At 47.0% G+C, this 15,609-nt stretch overlaps 1 protein-coding gene across 2 annotated transcripts in view; it reads left to right on the top strand.

The window, feature by feature from the left end:
• Positions 1-3,494: 3,494 nt before the first annotated feature.
• Positions 3,495-15,609, top strand: part of AKAP7 (A-kinase anchoring protein 7) — a 131,876-nt gene continuing 119,761 nt past the window's right edge. For both annotated transcript variants that reach the window (XM_066605559.1, XM_066605558.1), the window contains exons 1-4: positions 3,495-3,736; positions 3,956-4,111; positions 6,163-6,296; positions 14,456-14,592. In XM_066605559.1, coding sequence (XP_066461656.1) covers positions 3,526-3,736; positions 3,956-4,111; positions 6,163-6,296; positions 14,456-14,592 — 638 coding nt within the window. In that variant the 5' untranslated portion in view covers positions 3,495-3,525. The remainder of the gene's footprint in view (positions 3,737-3,955; positions 4,112-6,162; positions 6,297-14,455; positions 14,593-15,609) is intronic.

A 15,609-nucleotide genomic window follows, 5' to 3' on the forward strand; every position in this document is an offset into this window, starting at 1 on the left:
GATTCCTTAGTAGTCATGATGCCAGATAGCGTAGACAGAACCAGGTAGACAGATAAATCCTTCTCTGAAGGTGTGCTGTCAGTGGAAGCTTGCCGGGGGGTCTCCATTTTTAAATCTCCCGCCATTTCCGGGTTCTGCCGACGGCGTCTGACGTCACCGCGTCACGTCACTGGCTCCGCCCCCCGGCACAGCGCGCGGTCGCGCCGGCATGCCTGGGGGAGAGAGGCATCTGAGCCTGTGGCCCGCCGCTCTCCCCGGCAGAGAAACGCTGCATGGAGCTTTGGAAGACGGAAGGAGGGGACTCAAGGACCTGTGGTCTGCCGCTCCGACCGCTGTGGTGGTGAACCCCGGGCGGTCAGACCTGTGGCCCGCCGTACTCCCGGACCACGCTGACCCCCGAAGGGAGAAGAGAAGGGAAGCAGCCCTATGGACCGTCAACCCTTCCTGTCAGCCTGTTTGGGTGAGAGGTGAGGGGGGAAGCAGCCCTGTGGACCGGCCCCAGCTGTCATCCTGCGGCTCCCCGGAGGGAGCTCCTCTTGCATGTCCCTGTAGGGACAGGAAGCACTGGTGAATGGGGGGCAGGAGGAGCCTTTTGAAGTCTCTTGCTTCCTGTCACTACAAGGTCAAGGTGCAACCTCCATGTCTGCCGTCAGGATGACGCCGGGGAAAATTAAGATATACTGCAGGCATTGTAGCTGATACTGGAGGACTGGTAAAGTGGTGGTCACTCGGGTCTCTGTGCCTGACACAGCTGTTTGCATACCTCCCAACCAGCCTGGTTTCAGTGGGACCGTTCTGGATTTCAGGCGCTGTGCTGGGAGGTCTGCTGCATGTCCTTCTACATCCGCAGATGTATTCACTGGTAGGTGGTGCACGTTTTACAGAGGCCACAAAGTTGAAATCCCCGGGAGAAAGAACCAGTGTGTCTGGCATATTCAGATTACAACTGGTCACTGTTAACCAGCACCATGCCGATACAGAGACACCAGTTAAAGGTAGCGTGGCCGGATGGAGAAGCCCCCACAAGTGAAACGGGCGGGTAACATCCCTTCCTTTATGCATATTGCTGTGTGTAACCAATTAAAAGTATATCCACAAATAATTGCATATATACGTACAGCTGCAATGTCTGCATAACATCTACCCGTAAACGTATGTTTTGTCAGACTGTAAGCTCATGATTCAGACTCCACCAAATGCCGTTTGACCAGCGCAGAAATCCTTCACTCCTCCTACAAATTGCTTCCAGATATATAAACCAATTAAACACTTTGTATAAAAAGCTTCTACTCATTTAAACAAGGCTATGGAGTCAGTAAGACAAACCTCCGATCTGAACGTCTCATATACGACTCATGTTTATTACGTGATGAACGGACAGTATTAAATTGTTACATCAGGCTTCTCATCACCATTATGATAAATAATCAAGCTATTTAGATACATTTTATGTGTTTTTTATTGGAATACAATTTCTGAACACAACTTTACTAAATTGTAAGTAAAAAAAGTTTTCAACAGAAATTCCTATGAAGGGAAATATGCAACAAATTCTGTATTGAATTATACCATATGTTTCAATAAGCTGGGTGACCCATGCGGATTCCGAAAATCAGATCTGTCCATGGACATTGGGCCTTAGGCCGCCTGCAGACGGCCAGGTCGGATCCGGTTGCGAGAATTCTCGCAGCGGGACCCGACCCGAGCGCCTGCAGAGAGCACCGCAGACTCACCTGCTCCCGCAACTCCGGCCCTTTCATGTGCAGGCTGCCGGCACATGCGCAGAGCGGAGCCGGCGGCCATTCATTGACGTTTCTGTGCGGGACTCGCTTAGAGCATGCCGCGGTTTGTTTTCAAACCGCGGCCGTCTGCATAGGATTGCGTATTGTAATGCACTCCTATGAAGGCGTGTACGAGCGGAAATTCTGCGGGGAATCCCGCCGCGGAATTTCTGCCCATCTGCAGGCGGCCTTAATCTGTTGAATTTAACGTCTGTCCAATTCAACTTTAGAGCAGATATTAAGCCCAATGTCCACGGGCGGATCTGATTTCTGGAAGATCTGCATATCAAACCGCCTGTAGGGAAGCATTGGCCGTCTGCACATGCGGATTTGTTTTGCGGACCATTTAGTACGGAAAACAAATCGTAGCATGCTCCATTTCAGAGTGGATCTCATTGAAGTCAATGGAGGCAGACTAATCCACAGCCCGTCTGGCCGTGGATTCCACGGGAAAGCAGGAGTTCAAAAAGAAAAATAACAGCGCATGCGCGCCAGACGGAGCTTCTGCACGCATCCGCAGACCAGAAAATAGAAAACTCAAGATAGCTAATGCTGTTTGCCCGCTGCGGGCAGGGTCGGATTCCTCTGCAGAATCTGATCTGTCCGTGGACATTGGGCCTTAGTTGGCTCAGTTCATGCCAAAAATTATGCTAGAATGTTGACACACCTTAGGCCACTCCTTTTTGGGACAAGTTGGAAAAATTGTCCAAAAGAATCTAAAAATATATAGTAAGTGTTGCACAAAGCACGTAAGAGTTTTCTGGCATAATTTGAATAGTAAATAAGGCTTCATGTCCACGGGGAAAATCAGATGCGCTGCGGATTTGTAACACGGATTTGGGCTGCGGATGCACTGTAATTGTCTTTTATTTTTCATGCGGGAGCTCAATTGAGCTATGTGCTCTATGAGCTCTCGCACGCGTGATCCGCACTAAAATGGAGCATGTCCATTTTTTTTTTTCATGCTCCAGAAATTTTTAAATTCACTTCTAAATACCATCCACGGGTATTTAACTACCCGCGGGTGGTCAATGCATTCCTATGGGGCGCGGATCCACGTGCGGGAAAAATGCTGCGGATTTTAATTTTAATTTTCCCAGTGGACATGAGGCCTAAGTCTCAGTGTTCCTTTTCCCAATCATTAAAGAGGTATTCTGGGCCTTCTTTTTGTTCTCTTTTGATGACCCGTAGGTCATCAATAACTAATCGTCAGGGATCCACTGGTCAGGATTCCCCCAATCAGCCGATTCCCAGGGCTGTTGTCACTCGGTTCAGCGCAGTAAGCAGATCACGCCGGCCATAGCAGATTCCAGTGTTGATATTGCAAGCGCAGCTCCCCATGAAGTCAACGAGAGCTGCTCTTCATTACCACCCTGGGACCTGTGCCATTACAGCGCTTCCTGCACTGATCAGCAGGGATCTGAGCGCATCATCTACTAACAGCAGTCATCAATAGTAAGTGTTAGAAGTGTCCCAGCATAGCCCTTTAAATGTGCTCCTGCAACAGCTACATTTTCATCATACTTCATAGAGAATGTAGTGAATGAGAAACATGAAACCTAAAATAAATTGTAATATTTACTTCACTGCTCCGAGTGCAGCCCAATGGGCAGTGACTGCGGGGCACACACAGTGACCGCCACATAGATGGTTGTGTGCGCTAGGCGGCTAAAATAACCTTCTAGCTTCGCACTTACACAAGGTTTGGCCCTCCCGCCGCACCGTAGCAGTTGGTTGCTCTACCATGTGGACGTCGCGCCGAGCGCTCTGCTCCCTGCTGCAGATTACTGCGCGTGCAGCTGCTCGGCGGGGCCGCAGTGACGTCACCGGGGTGCCCGCGCCGTACTGCAGGGTGACTCCGCGGGTCCTTCCCATGGAGGGCGCCCCTCTGTCCGTCCTGCCGGGCTCGGAGCGGGGAGGAGCACTAGAGGGCACAACACCGCGGCTACAAGCAGGTGCGAGCGAGAGCTGCTGCATCCCTCATGTGTGCAGTGTGCCAGTAGTAAAGCGCGGGGCCGCGTGACGTAGGAGTCACATGACCCCCAGTTCTCACTACTTTAGCAGTGAGAGGAACATTGCTATTACACTTTGCTAATTGTTGGCATGCAATATGAATCATATATCATGCAGTATAATGAGTTACCATACAATTCACACTGATTGTTTTTTTGTAGCTTCCGAAAATGAAGCAACAGAGAGAAATCAGCAAAAGAGAAAAAGAAACCTGAAGCAAAAGAAAGAAACTTCAAATAAAAAACAGCTAGCATCAGTGGAAAGTCTGCTGACAGAGCTGCCATTTGCCAATGCAGATATTAGTTGTGTGTTTGAAAGTAAGTATGTCTGTGCAATGAGCTGCTGACTCTTAAAGGGGTTGTCATATTAAGAGGATCCAGGTCCACACCCTAATATGTCCCACATCTAGTATCAAGAAGAAAGGGAGGATATATGAGTTGTCTCCCGCTCCGGCGGATTTGAGCTGTTCTTACATATTACATTGATGGGCATTCATTTGTGTAATGCTACTAGAGATGGGCGAGCGTACTCGCTAAGGCTAATTAATCGAGTGAGTATTGCCATTTTCGAGTACATGCCCGCTCGTGCCAAAAGATTCAGGGGCCAGCGGGGTGAGCGGTGAGTTGCTGGAGTGAGCATGGGGGAGAGATCCTCCCCGCTCTCCCCCACTGGCCCCCCAATCTTTTGGCACGAGCGGGCACGTACTCGAAAATGGCAATACTCGCTCGAGTAATTTGCCTTAGCGAGTACGCTCGCTCATCTCTAAATGCTACATTTCTGCTGTTGCAATGACTGACCGTGCAAATACTGGAGGAACAGCACTGCATGCAGTGCTTTATCTTCTAGCCTAAACCCAGAAAACGTCTGGCCCCCATTATAGTCAGTGGAGTCCGCCTGATGCTGCTCAGATCTGTCCAGGGATGGACCCGTTGGGTTGTGGGTATTCCCTTTTCCTGCTCTCCCCAGCGCAGGTAGAAACCACCCTTAACATTCTTTAAAAGTGAATGTTGTTATTCTCAATTGGCTAACAAAGAGAAATGATGTTACAGCAAAAAAGCTAGCTAGCATGAGGAAGAGGCCCAAGTAGCCTCAAAAGCTTACGGTAACATCATTAATTTTTGTGAGCCATTAAAAGGTATCAAATCTACAAGATTATTTTGATTCTCTCAGGGTGGTTTCACATCTAGGTCGGAACCTCCGATCAGAGGTTCCATTTTAGCTGTGGCTGCAAAGAAAAAGTGCTACATGCAGCGCTTTTTCTTACATCCCAAAGCTGAACATCTGGGCAGAAAGTGAGCGGGCCCCATTATAGTCGATGGGGCTGCCTGCCGCTATTTGGTTCTGTCTACCGGAGGAACTTTTCTGCCGCTGGTATTCCCTTTTACTGCTCCCCGAACGGATATGGATAGCGGAACCCATTGTCCACAGGTGTATTGTAATGATAGAATCCGCACGACTTTCCCGTGCGGGAGATACGCAGCTCTAGGCACTCATAGGAATGCATTAGCATCCGCAAAACAATTTAGAGCATGCAGATGTGATTTTTTTTTTCCCGCCATGCGGATCACACATGCGGGAAGAAATTGCAGCACGCTCTACTTTTCTGCGGATCTCGCGGGACAGCTTCCATTGAAGTCAATGGAAGCCGACCGATCCGCGGCACAGCCAGATCTGCGGGAAAGCAGGAGAAAAAAAATTGCACTACGCATGCGTCCGGCACATCGCCAACGTGTCAGGATGCATCCGCCGTGCTGAAGAAAGAAGATCCGGCCTGCACAGAGGAGACCCGCGCTGAAGCTGGACAGGTAAGAAAATGTCTTTTCCTGTCCATGTCTGCGGGCACAGCTGGATTCTGCTGCGAGATTCAGCAGTGGAATCCGTGCGTGCCCGTGGACATGAGGCCTTAGTGAGTGCAGTGACGTTTTGTTTTACTGGCTATGGGTGCATTCAGACGATCGTATATCTCCCAGCCGATATACGTCGTCCCTCTCTGCAGGGGGAGGAAGCTGGAAGAGCCGGGAGCAGTGTACTGAGCTCCTGCTTCCTCTCCACCCCCTCTACACCCCTCGCCACTATTTGCAATGGGAGGGGCGGAGCTACGTCTGGGAACTTAGCTCCGCCTCCACCCTGCCCCCTCCCATTGCAAATAGTGGCGAGGGGCGGAGAGAGGGTGGAGAGGAGGCGGGAGCTCAGAGCACTGCTCCCGGCTCTTCCAGCTTCCTTCCCCTGCAGAGAGGGACGACGCATATCAGCTGGGCGTGAAAACCCAGCCGATATACGATCGTCTGAATGCACCCTAACACAGTTGCAAATGTGTTTCTTTTTTAAATGAACGGCACGTATAATGGGTTAACGTCATTTCTTTCAGCTGCAAAAACGGTTGACAAAAAACTGAAGAAGAAAAGAAAACCCCATCAGTTAGAAAGTGATGAAGACGATAATAAAAGTAAAAAACGAAAAAGGGCCAACTATTTTGTATCTCTGCCCATTACTAATGTTAAGGTAATCTTATTTCTATTCAGGTCACTTCCATAAGTATGTGATCTTTTTCTCATCTGTTTCTTCCTGTTTCTGTTAGTCTCCTATACGTTGGGAGTATTCTGCAATGCTTCAGCGCCGGACATTCATCCCATGCTTTTACACAGCAGTGAGGATCACTCAGTGAATGGAGGCAGAGCGGGCCAGAGATCTCTTCCAGCTGCCCGCCTCCATTTCAGGCAGTTGTTTACACAGGCCAATGGTTGTTTGATTTGTATGCCTGCAAAAAAAGGAATTATGAACAACTTATTGTTCGACGTTCTGTTGTTGTCGGCATTTACACTGAGCAATTATTGTTCAGATTCCCATGATCCAGTGAGAATCTGAACAGTTACCGTTCAGTATAAAAGGGCTCTTGGTAGTATCTGCTTCTGGACATGTGATCACCATTATATCCAATTATAGTGAGCATTAAAAAGTTTGTTTCTAGACAAAGTTGTGATGCTACCCAGTGTGTCACAGCCTCCCTTAATATCCTGTAAACCAAGAGAGAAGAAACAGGCAGCCAATATGAAGAGCTGTAAAGAAAAGTTACAGTACTAACAGAAATACATTATATCCATAAAGTGTGTATATATAGTATATAGAGATGAGCGAGCATACTCGCTAAGGGCAATTGCTCGAGCGAGCATTGCCCTTAGCGAGTACCTGCCCGCTCGAGAGAAAAGGTTCAGCTGCCGGCGCGGGTGAGAGGTGAGTTGCTGCAGTGAGCGGGGGGGAGAGAGGGAGAGAGAGATCTCCCCTCCGTTCCTTCCCGCTCTCCCCCGCTGGCAGCCGAACTTTTTCTCTCGAGCGGGCAGGTACTCGCTAAGGGCAATGCTCGGTCAACAATTGCCCTTAGCGAGTATGCTCGCTCATCACTAATAGTATATACATTATTTCCTACCATTCTATCTCCTTTCATACCAAATAAGTTGTGTAAGACTGGAACCTGTAGTGTTACTTAAAGGGGATGTACCAGAATTTTATGTTATTCTTAATCGGAAAAATAAAAAAGTGAAATGTGAGGTTAAATGCTGAAGACTGTGATTGGCTACAGCAGCTTGTGATGTACGCTGGCTGGCTGCAGCTTGTAAACAAACACCAGACACAGAGGACAGAGCTGCTGCACGGGATAGGCGGCAGTCGGGAGAAATGAGTTTAAAGTAGGCCAGTCCTGTAGGAGTTAAAGGGGTTGTCCCGCGCCGAAACGGCTTTTTTTTTTTTTTCAATAGGCCCCCCGTTCGGCGCGAGACAAACACAAGGGATGGGTTAAAAAAAAAAAAAGTTTAGTACTTACCTGAATCCCCGCTCTGCGGCGACTTCTTACTTACCTTACCAAGATGGCCGCCGGGATCTTCATCCACGATGCACCGCAGATCTTCTCCCATGGTGCACCGTGGGCTCTGTGCGGTCCATTGCCGATTACAGCCTCCTGATTGGCTGGAATCTGCACACGTGACGGGGCGGAGCTACGCGATGACGCGTAGAAGGGGCGGAGCCAGAACTCTGCTCGTGCCGAGACCCAAGAGAAGGGAGAAGACCTTTCTGCGCAAGCGCGTCTAATCGGGAGATTAGACGCTGAAATTAGACGGCACCATGGAGACGAGGACGCTAGCAACGGAGCAGGTAAGTGAATAACTTCTGTATGGCTCATATTTAATGCACGATGTATATTACAAAGTGCATTAATATGGCCACACAGAAGTGCCTAACCCCACTTGCTTTCTCGGGACAACCCCTTTAAAGGGATTTTCCAACTTTTAGCCATCATTGGCCTATCCTTGGGATAGGTAATCAATAGTTGTTCAGCTGAGGTCCACTTTAACTTTTTTTTGCACAATGCAGCTCCCAAACTGGCTCAGTGCAGAAAACAGCAGAACAGTCCCATTTAGCGTCACAGTGCGAGATAAAAATCGCAGTATTCCCTATTTTTCGGCGTTTCCTCGGACTGCCTTGCCCATTGTTTTCAGTGGGGTTAGCATTGCTCGGCATTCAAGGTGCATGTGAGTGTGATGCAAGGTTTCCCTTGAAAAATAATGGGAAACACTTGCCGATCCCCCGACGCGGCTTTCAGGATCGCTACTTCCCTGAAGTGATGGGAGGCGTTTTTGACACTTAGCATCTGTGGGGATGTCGCATGTTCACGAGCACGATATCGCCCCAAGTTTCACGACCCGATATCTCGCTCGGCCTCAGAGAAGATTGCCAACTGCCCTTAAGGCCCAATTAGACACAACGATTATTGCTCAAAATTTACTCAAAGGCAATCTTTTAAGCGATAATTGTTGTGTGCATTTATACGCTCTAAGAACTGCTGTGTTCTTTTGAGCGCTCAGCTGGTATACAGCTGAGCTCTCCGAGCGGGGTATGCAGAACACAGCTGGAGCAATGTCTTCTGCATACTCCTACTGTGTTCACGGAGCACTCAGCTGGTATACAGCTGAGCGCTCCCTGCAGGGTATACAGAAGACAGCGCTCCAGCACTGTCTTCTGCATACTCCTGCTGTGTTCACCGTGCTAGCTGAAAGACAATGATGAGCGAGTCGTTAACGAAAACTGCACTATGGACGTGCATTTAGACACAACGATTATTGCTTAATAAGACTGCTTTTGAGCCACTATCGCTGTGTCTAAATGGGGTATTACTTAGAGTTTCACAACAGTAGCCAATCACTTTCGAGGGGGGAATGAACAATGGATGTCATCTTCCCTCTGGAACATAAAGGGTAGCTTAACATCCGGTGAAGTTTGATTAATAATATTTAATAGCAAGCTAGTCCTCTCAAGGGTATACAGAGCAGTAAGCTTGTGAGGATGAAACCGGAGTATAAAAGGACTGTAAAAAAAAAAAAAAAAGAAACATCCTATACCCTATATTGTTTTGCATCAGGTAATTGTAATTTCGATGTGTCATGAAAAAAAATGTATTCACATCAACCCACCATGTAAAAACTCTGCCCATCTGTTCTTGGGGGTAACATAGGGTTAGCTAATAGAGGTGCGACTGATAATATTATAGATTGAAGATGAAGCTTAAATCCACAGTTGTACTGAGAACAGTGTAATCCTGGCAGGCAGTGGCAGTAAATTGAGTATCGGGCATGTGACCCATATCAATGTTGCTAAGGAATAAGGAGCAATAATTTGTTTTCAACTGGACCTATTGTGGACAGCTGATTGAAGAATTCCCTCAATCAAACTACAAGACCAATTGTGCAATTCCAGCCGCTCTGTAATATCATACTGAATTGGGGACTGAATGGTCCTCCTACTCATTTGTGAATCAGCATAATACGCTGGGAAATCTGTGGGCGTTTATTGCACCAAATAAATTGAAGAATATTTTTCTGCAGAAGCCTTAGATCTCCAAGGGGAACCGGAATAGGCAGGGCACGAGACAAATACTGGAGAACTACCATTTTAATGGTGTTGAGTCTGCCTGTCCAGGTTAACTATGGCAAATTCCACCCATTCAGATCTTCTTGGACTTGTTTATAGAGATTCAGGTAGTAATATCTGGAAAGTGGATCAAGAGAGTTTGTTAAATGGATTGCCAAAAAGGAAAGTTAGCGTAGGGATGTTTGAAAGCCAAAAATTAAGTTTGAGTTTTTGATTTGCTAATGGAGTATTGCAATACAAATCTTCTGATTTAGGGCTCCCACCCACTGGCATTTTTTTCTCTACTGCGATGCGATTCTAAACTTAAAGTCTCCCATCGCAGTGCGAGAAAAACGCAGGCAGATATCCCAAAATCGCCGGGATATCGCTGCGACATCGCCAGTCTTTTCAATGGGGCCAGCGGCAGCAGTGCTAGCCCCATTCAAAAGATATGGAGAATGCCGCAGACTTCTGCCGCGGACTTCTGCCACAGCTGTCACAGCTGTTGCAGGAGTTTCCTTCATCCCCGCGATTTTTGAATAGCTAAGATATTGCTATTCATGAATGAATAGCTAAGAGCTATCTGCCATTGGCTGAGCGCTCAGCCAATAGCTAAGCAGTAGCTGCTATTGGCTGAGCCCTCAGCCAATCTGCACAGCCCTTTCAGGAGGTGGGGATTTTTAAATCCCCGTCTGCTGAAAGAGCTCAGTAGCAGTGCCGGGGAGCCAGCCGGAGGACGCGGCTGACAGCAGGAGAGGTGAGTAACTTTTTTTCTTATTTTTTTAACCACTTTTTTATGATTATCGGGGAAGGGCTTATATTTCAAGCCCTTCTCCGATAATCATTCTGCAGGGCTTGTCAGAACCACTGCTTTCAATGGGATCGGCAGCAGTGTCGATCCCATTGAAAGCAATGGGATAGCATGCCGCTGACTTCTGCCACAGCTGTCACAGCTGTGGCAGAAGTCCGCGGCATTCTCCATATCTTTTCAATGGGGCTAGCGCTGCTGCCGCTGGCCCCATTGAAAAGACTGTCGCAGTGCTATCGCAGCGATTTTCTCGCACTGCTCTGCGAGAGTTTTCACTTACTCTCGCAGCGCAGTGGAGAAAAAAATGCCAGTGGGTGGGAGCCCTTAGTTGTATTAATAGTGAGGGCCAGAGATTTTTGAGAATTTATCAAGGATATTAAATAAATAAAGGAGAGACATCAATAGTCTTGTCAAATTAGTAGCAAGTTGTCAGCATATAAACTCACTTTAGAAACCTTAAAGCCAATCTTAACTCCTGCCATATCTGAAGTGTCACGGAGAATGAATGACAGCAGTTCCATCATTAGGGCAAAGAGGGCGGAATAGGGGGCATCCTTGTCTAGTACCACAGCCAATGTGGATGGCACGAGGTATCTGAGTAAGAGGTTTTGGGTATGTGGAGGGATTGGAGTAGATAGTTTTCAAGGGCTGAATAAAAGGCACAGAAAGCCCATAGGATTTAGAACTGCAATGAGATATGTCTAGGTAACACTAGCAAAGGCTTTTTTGTGTGTCCCAAATATCGGAGGATTGGCAGCCAGGTCTAAATCCTACTTATTTGTTATGGACCAAGCTTGGCAAAAGATGACTCAACCTATTAGTTAAGATGGCCAAAAAAACCTAAGTATCTAGGTTGAACAAAGAAATTGGGCGGTAGTCTTCAGGTTGAGCAGAATCTTTGTTAGGTTTTAGAATAATGGAAACTATAGTATCAAGGGATGTAAACGGTATATGGTTCCCCTGGAGTAGTTGATTACATAAAGAAGTAATGTAAAGAGTAACGATATGCTGAACTTTTTTTATAATATGGTGCAGATAATCCATCTGGGCCAGGGGCATTCCCAGGTTTCCGATTTTTAATCATTTCTGTCACCTATTTCTCATTAACAGGTGCATTTTATATAACTCTGGCTTTTTGAGTGAGTGATGGTAATGGAATATCTCTCAAATAACTGGCCATATTGCACAACTGGTCCGTTGTATGACTGGCATATAGAGCTGACTAATAATCATAAAAGACGTCATATATCCAAAAAGGACAGGAGGTCATCAATCCTGGTTTAACCTGAACCTTATAGACTTAGTTAATTTTATGCCTCAAGTGTAACATTTGTGCCAATAGTTTATCAGGCTTATTTACCTAGTTGTAATATGTCCATCTCAAGGCTAATTTATTCTCTCTCGTTTGATCTCTGGTCAGTTGTTTTTTAATACTAGAAGCAGTCTCCATAGTGAAGGCCTTATGGGCCAGCCATACCCATTCAGGGTCTGCTGCTGGAGTAGTGTTATTCTGGAAGTATGAGAATATATCCTCTGATAACTGTTGAAAAGCAAGGGCTGCAGATAATAAAGACTCATTAAGCCGTCATTTAAAGAGAGTAGCCATTTTTTCACTAAAGTCAAATTCTACATAAACTACATCATGATCTGACTGTTACGGCACTCTGCCCCCCCCCCCCCCCCCCGAGCGCCAGGTGGAGTGCCCTGATCTTCCCGCACCCCACTGTCCCTGCCTACTTGCCTCGGCCCTGGCTAACCCCCGGCGGACAACTGGACGGCGGTCCCTGCACTGGCTAGGGACCTGGCGACTGACAAGATGTGACTAACTGATGGGGGGAACAGAGTGCAGACAGAGAAGGCAGATGGAAATGACCAACAGAACATACAGAGAAAGCAAGTTGGTAATGGAAGCTGACAGGCAAACTAGAGGCTGAACTGAGACTTAGCTGCAGACAGGACCGACTAGATGCTAGCAGAACCAATAACTGGCAGTGAGCTCAGATCACTGCCAGTCTTTTAACTACAAGGCTCCGCCCAGGGGCAGAGAGTGGGAGGAGGCAACTCCTCCCACTGCTGCATAAGAAGGATGGAGGCGTGCGGGCGGCACCCTACGGGTGGACACGCCTACACCGCCGCCCACCAGCCGCCCCAAGCCGCCGGGAGAGCCCCGACACCAGAGCTCCAGGACGCCGACGCCGGAGCGATGCGTGCCGACCGCGGGACCCCGCGCCGCCCTGCATGGTAACACTGACCACAATCAGTGAATGTGACTGGCATATAATAAAGCAGGAAGTATAGGTGTATTTAGTATCCAATTGATTCTCGGGGAATGCTGAAGGCCAGTGGAGTAGTTTGAGTACCCACAAAGTGAACTGTTATGCTCCCTCCAGACATTTGCTAATGTTAAAATATCAAATTGGGATAATCTAGAACTCAGTTGTGTGCCAATACATCTTAACAGGGTATTGTGGGATCTATCCAGCTTGTCATTCACTACAAAACTGAAATCATCACACCAGATAAGATGATCATACTTGTAGTGATTCAATGTTCTTACACATGATTTATAAAAAAGATATAGGGTCATCAGTAGGTGCATATGTTTTAAGGATGGCTCTTAGGGTCCCTCAGTACCTGTGAAACGTAGAGCATAATGTAGTAATATCATCACGTCCCGACTCTTAGAATGAAACAAGGCCGTATATGCTCTGGAAAATTGCTTATGTATATATTTCGGGTAAGATGTCTTGGTAAAATGAGACTCTTGGACACATATTATATCTGTTCAGAACTTATTACAGTTCAAGAATGATTTTTTTCGGTTTAATAGGGCATTGACCCTTTCCAATCCACTGTCTGACGTCTTCCTACATTCTGATTGAAGCCCCTGCAGCTCTGCTGTCGGAAGATGTCCAGCAAGGTATTCTTACTATATATTGCTGGACGCTTTGTTGTCGGGGCCTCTCTGGCAAATCACATACTCCAGTACTGGCTGTAGCCAGCAGATGGCACCATTGTATAATGGCAGAAATAGCCCCCTAGAAAAAACCCTGAATCCAAAATTGGATTGCAAAGGGTTAAAATCTTGACCATTATGGGTGATTACTTGGCACATATATGTTGTAATAACGTGCTAAAGATCTATTCCAGTAATAGGATTAGCAGTTTCATCCAAGGTCTGATAAGGAATGTAGCTACCCACGTGCCCAATATGTTTGAGTATGGCATACAGGTATAGGTCTCAGAAACACTGGTAGGAATAAACAAGAACGAAACAACCCTGCTTCCACAGGTGATAAAACAACAAACATAATGTAAAATGTGTAAAGAGAAATTAAGCCAAAGGGGTGAGAGGACTGGCAGGTTGTCACCCACTCTCCAGGTTTGCCTAATTGCCTATACCTTCAAACTGAAGAGCTTCTTGCACCTCTTCAAGGTTCCATACTCTATAAACCTCTATTGTTGTCTGTGGTAGCAAAATCTGGAACAGAAAGGTCACTGTTCCTTCAAGATTAGACACAGATTCAGGAAGTCCTGAGGTTTAAGCTCCATTGCTTCAATGCTGCTTTGATGCTCCAAAATATTCTGATGATCAAGTTCTTGGTTTTAGCCTCCACATCAGCTACCCGCTGGTCTAAATTAGTCACTTGCCTGAGCCAGCTTCTCTCAGAAGCACTTTTGGATTTTTTTGAACAGGCTGCAGTAGAGGAGATCAGAGTTTCTCTTTTAAAACATGTTCTTGTGTAAGTTGACCTAGGCGTTGTTCACATCTGACGGATCCTATTAAGTATAATAAGGTCTGTTGGGTTTTCATTATGGAGTCCAATAAAAAAAACAGAGCTATGTGCTGCACAAGTTTTTTTCTGGTATTTTTGGCATCAGAGGCTCCTAACAGAACCTCCAACGCAGATGTGAACTATGTCTTAATTTGTTTTTTTTTTCTTCTCATGACTAGATTCTTCATGACATCCAGAATATTCAGAGTTCTGTATTAAAGAAAGACGATAGACTCTCCAGGGCCATGATTCCAAAGGGTTCATTCCATCTGACGCTCTTTGTGATGCATTTAGCCAGTGAAGAGGAAGTTACCTTGTAAGTAGAATCCATTGCGAACATGTAGCAAGTTGTATTGAGAGGTGATTTTTTTTTTGTGAGTTAATAGTGCAATGCCTAAAGAGGTTGCCACCGCCAAAACATAAAATTTTTTTTTTGCACAGTCCCCCAGTTACTCCCCAGTAATACCGCATCCATGTGTTATTTTTTTTTTTTTTTTTAATTCTCTTACCTGGATCCCCGTTCTGCAACTTTGAAAAATCTTCTGTCCAAGATGGCGCCGCTGGTCTTCTCCCACGGTGCACCGCGGGTCTTCTCCCATGGTGCACCGTGGATATTCTTCTGCAGTCTGCGTTCCACTGCCGATTCCAGCCACCTCATTGGTTGATCGGCACCACGTGACGGAGGCGGAGCAACGCGATGACGCGGAGAAGAGGACGGCCGAGGGGGGAGCCAGAACGCAGCTCATGAGCACGGACCATCCAGAAGAGGAATCGTCTCTGCGCAAGCGCGACTGATCCAGCAACCAGAGGAGAACTTTGGTCGGCGCCATGGAAACGGGGACGCCAGCACGGGGGGGGGGACCCCCTGTAGGTAAGTAAATAACTTCTGTATGGCCAATATTTAATGCACGATGTATATTACAAAGTGCATTGATATGGCCATATAGAAGTGGATAACTTCACTTGCTTTTGCGGGACAACCCCTTTAAATTACAGAGCATTGCAGCCTATAATGCTTTGGTGTTCACAGATTATACCATGACTGCACATACCTTGTCACGGATTCACAGTACGCATAGTTTATAATGAAAAAAGTTTGGTACCATGTTAGCCAGTAGAGCAAAATGTGATTCTTCTTAGTAAGGCCTTAGTCACACGGGCGTTTTTTCACGCGATTTGCGGATCGCATGACGGATGCGCATCCGCAAATCGCGTGACCGGTACGCGCAAGTCGTCCGCAAATCGCCCGAAAATCTGCTCCTAGCCGCGTTTCATTAGAAACGGGCCGGAGCTGTCCAGCGCATTGCATTCAATGGAGACGGCAATAGAGCCG

Source organism: Eleutherodactylus coqui, chromosome 1 (assembly GCF_035609145.1).
Source record: "Eleutherodactylus coqui strain aEleCoq1 chromosome 1, aEleCoq1.hap1, whole genome shotgun sequence".
In the NCBI taxonomy this organism is placed as follows: domain Eukaryota; kingdom Metazoa; phylum Chordata; class Amphibia; order Anura; family Eleutherodactylidae; genus Eleutherodactylus; species Eleutherodactylus coqui.